At 39.2% G+C, this 15,513-nt stretch overlaps 1 protein-coding gene across 3 annotated transcripts in view; it reads right to left on the reverse strand.

Annotated features, from left to right (window-relative positions):
- Nucleotides 1–15,513, reverse strand: part of TPK1 (thiamin pyrophosphokinase 1) — a 311,682-nt gene that overhangs the window by 52,057 nt on the left and 244,112 nt on the right. For all 3 annotated transcript variants that reach the window (XM_048297771.1, XM_048297761.1, XM_048297782.1), the window contains one exon: nt 11,482–11,593. In XM_048297771.1, the coding sequence (XP_048153728.1) occupies nt 11,482–11,593 (112 nt within the window). The remainder of the gene's footprint in view (nt 1–11,481; nt 11,594–15,513) is intronic.

Raw genomic sequence — 15,513 nt, forward strand, 5'->3', positions numbered from 1 at the left:
GGGGCTTAAGTAACCCTAGTAAGGAAGGGACAGAGGCATCTCCAGATTAACATGTTAAAGTCAGTGTGCAATTCTTCCATTAATTCCACAAGCTTGATATTAAGCTCTAATATTTTCATAAAACATGAATTCTTCAACATACTCTGGATATACAGCCTACAGAACTGTGTTTACAAGGTGTGTTTACAAGAGTTTTACAATGATTACTTGGGGATAAATTTGGAAAATGTACTTAATTATGCCCATCAAAATTATTCATAAATTTGGCAGGTCAACTGAAGCTCATCTTGTTAAAACCTCTTAAATCATATAATGAATTGCTTCCACGCCAGACACACTTGACCCAGCTTACATGTGATTTATATCACATTTTTAAAATTAAAACTATTCTATTATGGAACAAAAGGATGAAATAGATAGGAAGAAAGCAAGGAATAATTAATTATTCTTCAAGTGGAAAAGAGGGTTGCCTAGAGTTAGTGGGCTGAAAACTAAAATCTGAAATGTGAAATAAATGGAAAATTAACTGTGCCTCAGTTTCAACTGACTAGACCAAACAGAATATCTACTATATAATTATTATTAAACAATGACTGGAAATGTAACACCTGTTAAAAACAAGAATGTTAATGTTTAAGCTATCATCATCCAGAATCAAAATGCACAAAAGAAATAGCCTGATGAATGCTGATTCATTCATGCCACAGCTTTAATTCTACACTGAACTTTTAAAAGCATAATCCAGATTCATATCAAAGCTTTCTGTATTTGTGCTTTTCTTTTTTTTTACTGTATCAATCCTTCATAAGATGGAAAAAATTTCCCCCAATATTTCTCTTTGTAATTTACTTTTTTTTCTGGTTTGTTTTTACAAGCAAAACAAACCCTATCTTTCTCTCCAACTCTGCTTTAAATCAAGAAGCAAGCTCCTGATGAGTGTTCACGCAGCTGATTAGAAAATTGTCTTATAAACAGCATCATTAAGTGGCCTGCCAATCAGCAGTGATACAGTGGTATTGCTGGTGCCTGGGTAAATTAGGCCCTAAGCATGGGAAACCCGAATGTACAATTCTGATGTTTCTTATTGGCAATTAGATTATAAATGCTGTGTTATAACGCTTAATGGCATGAGAATATATTTATCACATACTCTATCCATAGCATACAGAAAGAAAAAAAAAAAATCATCTAATTGGAGCAGAGTTTCTTAAGATGCTGTTATAAAGGAATCCCCAAAGTTGAACTGAAAGCTCATGAAAGAGGAACTATTTTTCAGGTTTTTCAGGAGTGATGCCATAGGAAAACTATACAGATTGTAAGATCTCTTGACATTCATTCCATGTCCATTTATTTGGATTTACTGTTTGGTTTATGACATGTGTTACCACTTACTTAAGAGATACTAAAAATATTTGGAATTTTTTGAAATTTTTTTTTCTTATTAAATACAAGGAAAAAGCTTCAAAATGTAAATAACAGGAAACTCTGCTGCCACATGCTGATCTGAACTTCTATTGATACAATGGGACATGCTACATACACTTGACCTGTTAACAGTATATGAACCCATATTCACTTGGAAGTAATATGCATAGAAGACAGCTCTTCAGAAATGCTAAGGCTGCGGGGTCATGGACTTGAGAGCAAGGGGATGCCAGAATTAATGTTTGCCTGTGAAATTTTAATGCAGGTTCTTTAGTTTTCGTCCTTTAATTACACAGTCCCATTAGCCAAGCAGGCCGGACTCCTTTTGGCAAATAGTATTCTCTTAACTGACACCCTTTGAGCTCTGATTCATCATAGTGCTTTATGCCTTATTTACTGTATAAACTGCATTGATTGCCTGCATGCTGAATTCCTCAAGGGTTTGTGTGTTGCTCGTTATGATAGAATTGATAATACCATTGCACATGTGAAACTGTTCAAGAGCAATGACACAGATATTAACACCTTATGTAGTATCTTAAAGATGATACTACAGCTTTCATTTTGGAGTATCCTGTGCTTTACAGAACCAAGGCAGAGCTCTCAGGAATGTTAGGGTGCTAAAAGCTCGAGTGCTAAGAGAAATGAATAGCTAACTTGCAAGTAGATAAAGTACCTTCACAGAGTAAACACTCCAGACAATCAACTGCCTGAACCACAAGAAAATCAGCAGTGCTTCACCTTATTCCTCCCAGGTATCTCTGTTTCTGCAGTGGGAAAGGCTTAGGTTGTACACATCTGCACCATCAACTATGGCTGCAGATTCCTTCCTAGAGAATATACCTGGGACACTGAGTGATGCTGGTGTCTCCAATCTGGAAGTACCATTACATCCAAACATTAATTAATTTTATTTCTCTGTTTCAGTCTTGAATTGATACCCATAAGAGTGCAAGTTGTTTTAAAATCAAATGTCTAATGCCATCTTTTGCTGTTGGATCAATACCTAGGCAGATCCTAAGGACAGGCCTGCATCACTTGAGCTCACCAGTTTACTGACAGTAGAAGTAGGTTATAATGCCTGGACAGCAGTGGAAAATGAGAGAGATCACTAACAGCAGAGAAACAACAAGACTGAGAATTTTTGGTCTCAATTCAAAAAGGAAAATGTCAACAGTCTACTTAAAGCACCTCTATTCTCATTTTCTCAACCTCTGTATTCACATATTCCCCCATTTTGATGTTATCTGCCTTTTCTCCAAAACATGTTCCTAATCCCAAATGCAATCTCACATTGCCACTTTCTCTTTTTTCTTCCCTTTGACTCGCCTTGACTCCGCCCCGCCATATGAATTTACTGCCCAAAAGAAGTCACAGCTGCTTCCACGGCAAGACATAGAATCATCTATCAGAAATTTGTATTTCCCAACTCACCTGAGAACAACAGCTTTGCTTAGTGATGTGAAATTGGTATGCATGTCTAAAATTAACAGTTCCAGAGCACACTCACTACAGTCAGTTGTTAACAGCTTATTAATTACACATCAGGATGCCAGAAACAACTTACAGCCAAAACATAAGTTTTTACAACATACAGCAAAAGTCAGTGATGACATCTACCAGACTTTCACCCTCTATGGAACTTAATATAACAGCAGGAAAAAACCCACCTTTTCCAAAAACATCTAGAGCCAAAAGCTGGAGAGAGCAGTGCCCCCTCAGATACCACATGCAAAATGTTTATAAAGTGAAGAGTGAATGAAGAATTGAGACACTGTAGAGGAGATAGCCAGGACTGTTTGCCAATAAGGTACAGGAATAGATCACTGCAGAGAAAATAATTTCCTTCAGTGTCATATTTTTGGGAAGAAGAGATCAATCACATACACCAGTATGTACTAAAAACATAAACAGAACTAAGAGGTCCGCGAACAAAATGCAAAGGAGGAGTCAATGTTTAGTGGCAACACCTACCTACTTGAACGACCCCCCAGAAATCTAAATAGCACACATTCATTAACTGAGTCATCACAGACAAACACATCTCATTTTTTAATTCTGGAAGACTCTAGCCAGATGTGATTGATTTGTCCTTCTACTGGTCCTTGCCCTTTTGTGGTTCTGCAGAGACATTGGAAACTGGCAATAACTCACCACATACCTCAGAGAGCTTTCTTGTTTTTGGAAATCTCCAGGCAGTGTGACATTTACATTTATTATGGCTGGTTCTGGGCATTTAAGGATGAAAACAATTAAAGTATATTTTCAAGGGATATGACGAACGAGCATTTGTACTCTGGCCAATTTTTCAGACTTTCATTGAAGTACACCACTATGTTTCACCTTTAACTCTGCTGTTGTCTAAACAAGATGATTTTCCAGTATCCATGTGGGCAGGTTGACTGATGAGAAGGCCTTTAGGGTTAAATGTCATCAGTATAAACTATGAGGTCTCTTTCTTGGACAAATTCAGCCCCCACACTCACCGACGAAAATTCAGAGTCAGTGCTGAAATCCATAGAGTTAATTTTGACCCCCACCAATCTAAATGCTAGCTCTCTGTCTCTCTGCAGTTCTCCCTCTTGCTCAGAAAGGTGTTTTGACTTTACAGTGGACATCCTTCAATAGCAGCAAGCTGCTTTTGATTTTCATGTGACTTTTTGTACTCTCACCAATCTACGGCCACCAGAGTGATGAGGATTATCTGCACCAATGCTGGGCTGATGCAGAGCAGCTGTTTCTTCATACCTCTGGATTATATTTCCATTAGCAGAAGCAGGGACTAAAGTAACAGAGGGTATGCTAGGGAAAGAACAGCATTTTGCTCTCTTGACAACTCTCTTCCCTCCATATTAATAATGGAATTAAGTTTCCATAGTTGCAATGTGCCACAACAATGTAGCTGCACACACATAAGCGTTCTGGTCGGGGGAGGTGAAGTGAGCTAACTGGGGACATCGAGATTGGAGACAGCCTGGGCTGCAGTGGTCATGCACAGGTGGAGTTTGCAGTCCTGAGATATATGGATCAGGTAAGAAGTAAAGTTAGGCCACTGAAATTTATGAAAGCAAAATTCCAGCTCTTCAGAGAGATAGTCAGTGGGATCCCCTGTAAGACTGTCCTCAGGGGTAGGGGAGTGGAGGAGAGCAGGCAGATCTTTAAGGAAGTCTTCCATAGAGCACAAAAGCTGGCAATACCCAGGAGCAACAAATCAGGCAGGGAAGGCAAGAGAGAGGCATGGCTGAGTAGGGAACTGCTGGTCAAAGTAAAGGGGAAGAAGCAAATGCGCAGGCAGTGGATATAGGGACAGGAAACCTGGGAAGAGTACAGAGATGAAATACAGCTGAGGAAGGCCAAGGTGAAGCTGAGCCTAGCACGGGATGCAAAGAATAACAGGAAGGGCTTCCACAGGTACATAAACCAGAAAAGGAAGGTCAAAGAAGGTGCACCCACCCCTGATGAACACTGGTGGAAGACTGGTAACAGTGGATGAGGAGAAGGCTGAGGTACTCAACATCTCTTTTGCCTCAGTCTACAGTGTTGACCTCTCTTCCCACACCTCTTGAATGGATGGACAGAAGGATGGGACTGGGGGAGCAAAGTGCTCCCCACCGTAAGTAGAGATCCCATCTGAGGAACCTGAGTGTACGTAAGTCTATGGGACCTGATGAAATACATCCCAGGATCCTGAGAAAACTGGCTGATATAGTTGCCAAGCCACTCTCCATGATATTTGAAAAGTCCTGGCAGTCAGGTGAAGTCCCAGGTGACTGGAAAAAGGGAAACATTGTACCCCTCTTTAAAAATGTAGAAAGGAGGATTCTGGGAACCACTGACCTGTCAGTCTCACCTCTGTGCCTGGGAAGATCATGGAACAGATCCTCCTAGAAGCCATGCTGAAGCATGTGGAGGACAGGGAGGTGATCTGAGACAGCCAGCACAGCTTCACCAAGGCCAAGTCCTGCCTGACCAACCCAGTGGCCTTCTATGATGGGGTGATTCCATCAGTGGACAAAGCTCCCCAGGGAAGTGGTCATGGCTAGAGATGTCATTTATCTGGACTTCTGTAAAAAGCCTTGGACATAGTTCCCCTCAACATCCTTCTCTCCAAACTGGAGAGAGATGGATCTGGTGGGTAGACTGTTAGGTGGATAAGGAATTGGTTGGACAGTCACATCCAGAAGGTGATGGTCAGTGACTCAGAGTCCTGGACATCAGTGACAAGTGGTGTCACTCAGGAGTCCATATTGGAACCTGTGCTATTTCATATCTTCATTAATGATGTAGATGGAGTGAGCTCATCTTCATCAAATTTACAGACGACACCAAGCTCAGTGGTGCAGTTGACACACCTGAACAATGGGATGCCATCCAGAGGGACATAATTGCAGTCTTCCAGAAGAACCCCACAAGGAAGATGGAGAGAGACTTTTCCAGGGTCATGCAGTTCAAGAATTACTTGGGCAACACTCTCAGGCACACAGTGTGATTCTTTGGGTTGTCCTGTGCAGGGACAGGAGTTGGATTTGATGATCGTGATGGGTCCATTCCAACTCAGGACATTCTATTATGATTCTAAATGTCTTCAGTTTACTTCAGGATGGTATTACTCAGGTTTTGGAGAGTCATCTACTCTGTGTACAGCTGTGTTGGAGTCTCTCTGAGATTTTTTTATTCTACTCCTTCCTGGCAATTATTGCATATCAAAGGCCATAGGGATGAAGAATAAATTAGTTGGCAAGATTATTTTCTAAATTAATTTCACAGAAAAAGAACCATTTTCTGAAAAAGCCTACCATTACCCTCTAATACTGCTGCATGGAAGGATCATATATACATTCCCTATGTCCCATTAAAGATGGTCTTCCAGCTGAGCTAAACTTACCACTGGAAGTGGTTTGAGCTAGTTCAGAACTAAGGTACTCACATGAATCTTTCCATAAGTGGAGTCCCACAGTAGTAACATTGCCCCAGTTGTGATCTGGAAAAGTGTAATTGTTCATCACCTTAAACCAGCCTTTCCAAACTGAATGCCAGGGACCCTGCTACCTTGCTAAAGAGGAGCTGGATCCGAATCTCTCCTCCACTAATTCCAAACATTTACTGAAATATGTGTAAATGAACTGAATGTGTGACCTCAAATTCCCATTTCAAGCCTCTTCACAAAGTCTGACTGAGTTTTCAAGCTGCTGTTCAGCAAAAAATGCAAATGAAGGCTTAGAGGCCCAGCACAACTGAGCTCTCTGTTCATCAGTCCTTTAATGTACACCAAATGGTCTTTGTGGTTCAAAATCATTTCATGCAATGCTAAGCAATGCCCTCACCGTTGCTTTTGCTGACTTGAAGTAAGCCAGTGGAATGCCAGGCTGCCACCATCAGAACATCTGCTTCATTGGAAAAGTATTTCAGCAGGCCACGCGTTGTAACAAATGATGTGACCCTGGAAGGCCAACAGCAGCACTCCTGTGGGCAAACAGCTCACCAAAGGTCAAAGCCACCCAATGCTTTGGGATCAGCAACACCATTTCTGTCCACTCCACCCCTACCCAGAGTCTTAGAGCTGCAATGGATAAATGAAAAAATACATCACTGATAATCAATCTTCTGCCAGTAAGGAAGGAGAGAAGGGAGGGAAGGAGAGGAAAGCAGAGGAGAGTGGGAATCCAGCTGTGAAGCTATTTACTCTGCCACTGAAAACAAAGCTATTCCCAGAAGCGCCACTTAGTTTGCCTCAGTCAGAGTGATCTGGGGTAGCAAAATGTGTGATGTAAACTATTTCAGTTATGAAACAGCTTAGAGAGTGCTTATACAAACAGCCTCACTAGCACAGTGATACCTGTCCATTTTAATTTACAACCTTCCCCAGAACAGTCCCTCACCCTCTTTTTTTTTTAAAGGAGTTACTAATTCTTTTAATCTTTTAGACTGTGAATTCTCCTAAAACACAAACCACAACTGCTTTTGTAAACTTTTTGTTCCATTCACAATGCAACGTCAATAAAACCCCAGTGAAGTAAAACAGTGCAAGCATTCCAATTTTTCTAACAACACAAACAGCATCAAAAAGATTTGGGATCCTGTTCATCTACCTGTGACGTTAGTAGTCAGTGGACGCTCTGTTGCTACAGTTAGAGAAAGGTCCTGCTCCCATTGTTACAGCTATTGCCTTTTGAAGTGAAATGACAGTGGCACTCTTTCGAATGGTAGCATTTTACAGCAATTTAGCTTCCTGCCTAAAGAAGGCAAATTGGCATGAAAATTACCTTGAAAGCACAGTCACATACACAGAGTTTTCATATATATACACACACACACATATTTATACACATACACACATATATGTTGGCATTTTCAGTACAGCCATGACATACAGCATATCAAAGGCCACAAGGATGAAGAACAAATTAATTAGCAAGATTATTTTCTAAAGTAATTTCACAGAAAAAGAACCATGTCCCAAAAAAGCCTACCATTACCCTCCAGCTGCTTCTTTGATGAGCAGTGCAGCTGATTTCTACCTTCATTCTTATCTACCTTCCATGAAAGCACCACTGAGGACCTAATGAAGAATGCTGGGTAATTCTGGCATTACTGGATTTTTTGTTATTTATTTATTAGACATGAGAGCTGTTATCAGCAAGCAGCCAGGTGAGTCAAATCAGATAAAGCATTATCTGATTCCTGTACTATAAATCAGATTTTAATAGAGAAAAGATCTGTATCCCTTTGGGAATGGAAAGAATATGTTTATAATGTGTTCTGAGTATGTGCTACACAAAAGCAGGTATGGATAAAAATATTTTCTCTAATCAATTTTCCACTTTCTTCTCCAAGTTCTTTCACCCATAAGATGAGAACTAAAATAAATGAAAATTCTGTTTGTGACAAGTGCTAGCAAATAACTAAGATAAGCATGCATAAAACCATGTATACATGCTGCATTCCAAACAGACATACAAAAAATACTGAATTCTTTAATATTAAGAGACATCATTGTTTCTCTGCTAGCAGAATGACGTATAGATTTCGGGTTTATCTAATTCAACCACTGAAATGAGGCCTTTGGTAGCCTACTCTTAACCTCAATACAGCTTCTGTCCTAGGTATTTATCCTTGTCTTTTTCTATTCAGAACCTATGAAGTATCATGACAGCAGCTGTAGACTGGACACAGATAACGTTTGACTACCTCTTGAAGGTTTTACAAATTTTAATTGGCAGAGTAATCTCAGATGTGCTCAGACAGAAATTGGTGTTAAACATTAAAAACCTTGATGCAAAGCCAGCTCTTTTTTTGTACTGCAGTGTTATTTGAATTTTGATTTCCTGGAAATTACTGTTTGCAAAAATGAGGGCTCCCCTACCATCTAATATATCACTGTTTGAAGTAAAATTCTGAAATTAGTTTACTGCCCAGTTACCTAAATATTCTGAGGGCTCAAAAATTACTTTTTAAAACCCAACTTGTTAGGTCACATCCAATTAATTCCATAACAAACTGAGCGAACAGGACTTTCATATCATGTTTGACTTAAAAATTCCATTTCTTTTATGATTTACACATAAAAATGAATTTATAGCCACAAAAAATTATTTACTGAGGTTTACAAAGGTGTGTGCTCAGATTGCTGTTAGCAAATGAACAGGTAAAGCTCTGCCACTGCCAGCCATCAGCAGCAAGGCTGATGTCCATACCACACTTCAGTATCTATTCTCATTATTCTACTTCTCCCCAGTTGCTGAGAAGCCTTTGCTTCTCCATCCCAATTTACAGGAGGATTAATATTTTTTAAAGTAACTGCAAAACTACAGGCAGCACAAAAGTGCATTAACACAACAGAAGCTAGTACCAAACTTAAGCTATCAGAATGTAGGTCCTATTGATTAGGGAAAAAATCCAACCAAGTCACAACTAACCACATGCTGTGTTGGAGCTATTGGCTTCCCTTCTGGGGAATGTAACTGCACTTTAATTTTTCAATCAGTGTCTGAACAATAAATTTGTTCAAAGGTTATTCTGGATTTGGATGAGTGAAAAGGTTAGCTCTGGTCACTTGGGCAAGAAAGCAGTTTCAGGTTGTGATGACCTTGATGTCTCAGATAGATTGAACCTCTTCAAGGAAGACCAGATCATTTTTTTGGTTTTGCAGATATATCTGTGATTAACATGAAGAAATAAATGAAAGAACTTCAACCTGGGAGAAACTGAGACTGAATACACAGCCTGTAATGGGATGCAATATGCACATCACTAAGGAAAACACTGTAAAGGTCTGGTCTCTTTCCTACTGGAAAATGAGAACAAGGGCAGGGAGAAGCAGAGATGATGGTGTTCAGATGAAACAAGCAGGAAACAGTCACATAATTACTTTTTTTGTCCCCCAGAAAAAGATAAAAAGAAGATGAAATGAAGCTTAATAAAAATTCCCCTAGGTCCATATCTAGTTATGATCACCATTTAAGAAACTGATATCTTAACCCAACCCTAGAGAGAAAAAAAGTATTTGTTCCCATTGCATCTCCCCTCTGCATCCTCCTCCAGCTGGCACAGCTGACTAGCAATCCCTTTAGCTTTAGCAGATAAGGCAATCATAATTTAGCAGTAACAAAGTAATGTGATTTGTGAGAGTAGACAGACCATCTTTAAAACCAACTTCCTAATGAGCACCTTGTAAACCTGACAAAATCTATGGAATTAAACTGAAGAAAATTCTGTTGTATCTGAAAAACAGCTTTTTCAACTAATAATAAAAACCAGAAGAAAGGGCTGCAACCTCATTGCATCTACCACATTTTGACCCACACAGTAGCCTTTTGCAATATGACACAGGATTCAGAGATGCTTCCTTCATTTACATGAGGCTGATTTGAGCTTCTTGCACCTCATTCTGAAGGACAGAATGTTTTCTGAGAAATCAGTACCTCAGTGCAATGGGCCACAGAACTCGCTGGACAACAGCAGATGAGCAGATGAAAATTCAGTATCTTATTTGTCAACTGTATTTATACGTACAAATGAAAATATCTGACTCTTTTTCAAATTAAGGGAATATCTATTACACAATACATTCAGCTCTTCCAATCCAGTTTAAAAGGATAGAAACATTGCTAGCCAGACAGCTCTTCCTATGGCAATTCCCCAAAATCCAAAACTAATGCCATATTTATACCGTTTATCATTAATGAGCTACTAATGCATACCACCACCTTTATTGCTCAAACTCTCAGTGGAACCAGCAGATGTTCTGCTGGCTGACACAGTGGGTCAATCTCAGATTAATTCCTCACCAGTGAAAGCACTGTACTGTGAACTGTGAGAACAGCATGCCCTTTCTGCATGGAATGGCTCTAAAGCCTGGACACGTCCATCGGAGTGAGACTAGAGCCTCTCAATTACTGCTTTGCTCCCACTTAAGTTTTTCTTCATTGAAAATATCCCGTTACTTTCCTGTGCAAATACATCCCAAATGACTCAGTGTGGGAGAGAAAGAGGCACGAGGATGAAGGTTGTTTCAAGTTTTTTTTGGTCATGAAACCTCCTTTCTCTACAGATAAATGTCCCTGGTTCTAGATCAAATGCACTCTTTTCCACTTTAAAGTAAGAAAAAGGATCTATTCATTCAGGGTTGAGAAACAGACAATATAAATGAAGCAGTTCAGGTGAAGTGAGGCAGTTTTAATAATCTGTATCACATTATTATTTGTCTGTTGTAACTTTATGGCTTATAAGCAGGAGTTTAGACACTCATGGCTTCTTCTCCCTGGAGGGCAATGTATCAAGATGGTAATGTATCATGACCTCAACAAATGTTCTGTTTGAAGAGCACAATGACTCCCAAATGGAAAATGTGTTTCTGCCTGTGATATCTCAGGTTTAAACATATTTCTCTTGCTTTCATGCGAAAACCCCTTCATTTCTAGGAAAAAAATGGCCTGGCCAGTATTCAATGCCATGCTTCACCTTCAAACTTGTAAGGCCCTTCATCACTGGTGAAGCTGCTCTAAATGTAGGGTCAGGACCATGTCAAACCCAGCATCCCAGAGCTGTCTCACTTACTGAGGTTCCACTTAAGTCCTGTCGTGGTCACATTCTCGCAGGGGTTCCCAATGGGGATGAGGCCACACCAGGAGCCCTCCAGTCCTGTGTCCACATGCAGCTTGTGCTTGCCCTGCAAGACAGAAGTGTTTCTGGAGACAGTTATTGCCAGGCACCCAGATGGTATTTGATCTCAGACCTTGCAAATAAAAGAGAAGGCACTTGGAGACAGGTGCAGAATGTCCCCCAAGGGCTCAGGGATATTTGGTTGCAGCAGGAAGTCAGGCCATTGATGTTTACAGAAGGAGGAGAGATGTGTGCTTAGGTTCCAGACTTTAGGGCTTTCAAAAGTTTGTTTCTGGGCTTTTCTATGCAGAATCTAGCTTTGCTCATTCTTCCCTGGCATTATTTGAATAGGCCGTTCTGCCAAAGCTAGGCTCTTTATTCCTGTGAAATGAAAGCATCCTGATCCATTCACTCATTTTTCCCTCATCCAAACAGCTGTGTTTCACTTCCTAAACAGTGCTAGTTAAAGTGCCACTGAAGCGCCTCAATTATTTTGACATCATCTGTAAAATTTCATGTACTTCTCCAGGTATGTACTCTTCCCAGAAGGAGGAATCCATGCAGAAACTTAACTAGGTACTAGAGAAATTAACCTAAATATTTAGAGTAACATGCTTACACTAAGTAATGACAAAAATTGAAAGTAAAACATATTTCTACATCCAAGATAAATTTATCCAGTAACTAACAAGTTCATGGGATGCAACAGCTATTAATGATGACATATTTGTGATAAGTCTCTTAATCAGCACTTATAGACTCTGTGTGAACATCATATGAAGAGTTACAAGGAAGAGTAGATAGAGGAAATCTTTAACAGAATGAAAAAAAGTGCTGAGTGTTACAGTTCTGGCACAATCTGCGTTCTAAGAAACTAAGAAAGTGTTTATGGAAACTAGTGACAAGAAAGCAGCAAATGCAAAGTAGTGACAAATTCAGTGGAGAAATCATCCTCTGGTCTCTTCTACACAGATAATTTATTCCTTCAAATAAGCCTGGGCTTCATGTGAGAGAAGCTTAAGATTCTTCGAAATAGAGGATTTTTTTTCATTTTATTCTCTTGTGGATGCAGGCAAGCAAAACTCTTGCACATGTCTTTTACACACAAATTCTTCATCATTATAAATAAAATCAGATATGCCTATTTATAAATATACCAAAATCAAAGGACTCTGAAACCCTATGACTACTCAGTGAATACTTTGTTAAGCAAGAAACCAAGATTTTATAACAAAAGAAATAAAGGACAGTTGAACCATAAAACCCAAGTAAATGTCCCAAGCAGCAAAAACACTGTCTCACAAATTTTCTTCGAAGAATGCATTTAAGCTTTTTTCTCCTACCCTGTCCTGTCATATGCTCATTTCACACTCTCTTGCAAATACAAAGTCACTAGTTAGAAAGTCAAAACTGTAGGCAAAATATCTTATTGCTGAGACGTTGATGTCTGAGGCATTCAACAGCCTCTCCAGTTAATGCCAAATGCATTATGAAGAAACAACTTCAATACATGTCATGCTCTCAGTTAACAAATGAACCTTGGAAAAGCTGTCAATTAGGGAATATCAGATTGCATAGCTTAAGCCTATTTGATTGTTTGCAGAGCAACAAGAAAACCGATACAATATTATCTGTCTTCTCAGGGTGTCCAGCTTCACGTGGTGATGAGCCATGTATATCTGTAGTGGTTGTGAATGCTTGTCTGCCAAATTCAGAGGTGTAACAAATTCAGGCTTGATAAGCTTTTAGCTATGCAATATGCCGTGCCACTTCTCTCTCGCAGCATGGAGGGAGGAGGAAAGGAAGAGGAGAGCTAAAAGTGCAGCTCTCTCATGATGCAATTACAGATATTGTCAATAATGAAGCTGATGATGAAGGAGAGGTGAAGGGGTGGGACTGTCTGATCCCAATGAATGTACATATTGCTGCTCAGAGCTACTGCAGGAGAGGAGCAAACTCACCATATTAATCAATTAGTAAAGGAATGTGAAAATCAGATGAGAAAGTAGCTGGCCCCACAGGGAACCTCAAGTTCCACATTCTCAAAGTCTGTGTCTAACTACTATCAGGTTTGCATTTTCTATTTTATGACATTCTGGCCCAGCTTGCAGATAGGGAATCAATTCAGTAGAAATTTATGCAGGAAGCTGTCTTCCTGTGCTCATGAAATAAATCTTTAAAACAAAAGATGCCAATACCAGAGGCTCACCAATATCTAGGATTTTATCGGGAGTCTTTCAATGTCTAGTACCTCCCTAAAACCCCAGTTCACACGTTCCAATGATTATGTGAGAACAAGTGACTTTCTTCCCTAAAAGGACATTTCCTAGCACTCAGCTGTTAAAAGAAATTTCAAATTGGGAGCCCAAAGAGCTAAACCCAAGGCAGCAGGTGAACAGGAATATTGAAATGCAAATTATTTTTTTAAAAAAAACCCTCTCAACTGTCAGGCCAAACTTGTGTTTTAGGGATTGGTTCAATAAAATAACAGAAGTCAGCTTTTAAGGCTTTTCTTTAAATAAATTAATAAGGGATCTTAATATTACTGGGGATAGTGGGAGCAGAAAAGGGAAATTAATGTTGGGAAAGAACCAAGCAAATTACAACTAACCCACTCATTTTTGCCAAAAAAGGTTAACCAGCCAATGCATCTGTACAGTAAAGCTCTAAATTCAAAGCACTGTGAACCCGCCACGAGGGAAATTCAGTTCTCAAGCTTATCTCCAATTTTTTGAGTACAGATCTCTCAAAGAAGCAAGATGGAACTGGTATTTGCAGGAAGAAGGGAGGATCAGAGCTTGTAATTTGCAAAATACAAGTAACAATTTCTTCTCTTTAAGTCTGTGTGATTACAGGAACAAATATGTACTGTCGCTTAAAATATCAAACTGTTTTCAGTTTCCGCAGAACTCAAATTTCCAAAACTAGGTTTAAAAAGAAAACTGAACTTTGACAAAATAAATCCCTCCTTATATTTTTTTGCCTCTGTAGGAGGTAACTGAAATATTTTCACATTTAACTTAAGAATCAAATATTACCATGTTTGAATGTTCCTGGTGATGAAAGAATGGCAAATAATACAACTGCATTGATTTTTATCTTATTAAGTCAGTTTTGAAAAACACTGATCAATCTTCAGCATTGATTTTTTTTTCCTTCATTTTGTCTTTGATGCTGGGAAGTAAGATCAATTTTTGAGTTCAGCAATAAGAAGAAAATGTCAGAAGATATTTTTAAGAATGCTTTATCCACATAGGTTAAACTTTTCCTTTTGATTCTAATATCCTGTGTTATAAGAAAGTATTTAAGAAGTAGTGGTTAAATACACCCCCACTCCAACACTCTTTTTGCTGAGGAAAGATCTAAAGACACAGTTGTGATTTGCCACATCTAACTGAAATGAATAGAAGTCTGACTGCCAGGAACTCATATACCTAACCCCACTCAAGGTTGTGAGACGCTAAAATCCTTAGCCAAAAATCTGCAAGCTGAAAGCACATGAACAGCATCAAGACAAAAGTGATAGCTTCTCTGCGTGCATGGATACCCCAGTACAGAGAAAATTACATCTCCAAGTGCTTTTCAGACCATTTTGAATAGATGTGTTGCAGGAAATGTACACTCTAAAATAGATATCAAGCAACAAAATTTTATGAAAGAGAGACAGAATGGGGACTAATCTTCAGTAATGCATTCTGAAGGGATCTGAAGGAGGGAAACCTGGTACTTGTCAGGCTGAAACTGAACACTGTGGAGAAGCATAAAGTCAGTTAACAAGATGCAGGGAAAGAATAAAGAATTAAAATTAAGCTTTGAAAAACAAATTAAGAAAGATATAGTAAACAGATCTTGGAAACTGCTGAAGAACTAAGATGTGAAAGGTAATGGGGAAGGAAAAGGAATGAGTTACCAGATTAGAGGACAAAACCAACTTACTCTGATTTTTAGGCTACCCTGATAATTTGTCCAATATAAAGAAATCAACTG

The sequence above is a fragment of the Corvus hawaiiensis genome, chromosome 1 (assembly GCF_020740725.1).
Source record: "Corvus hawaiiensis isolate bCorHaw1 chromosome 1, bCorHaw1.pri.cur, whole genome shotgun sequence".
NCBI lineage: Eukaryota > Metazoa > Chordata > Aves > Passeriformes > Corvidae > Corvus > Corvus hawaiiensis.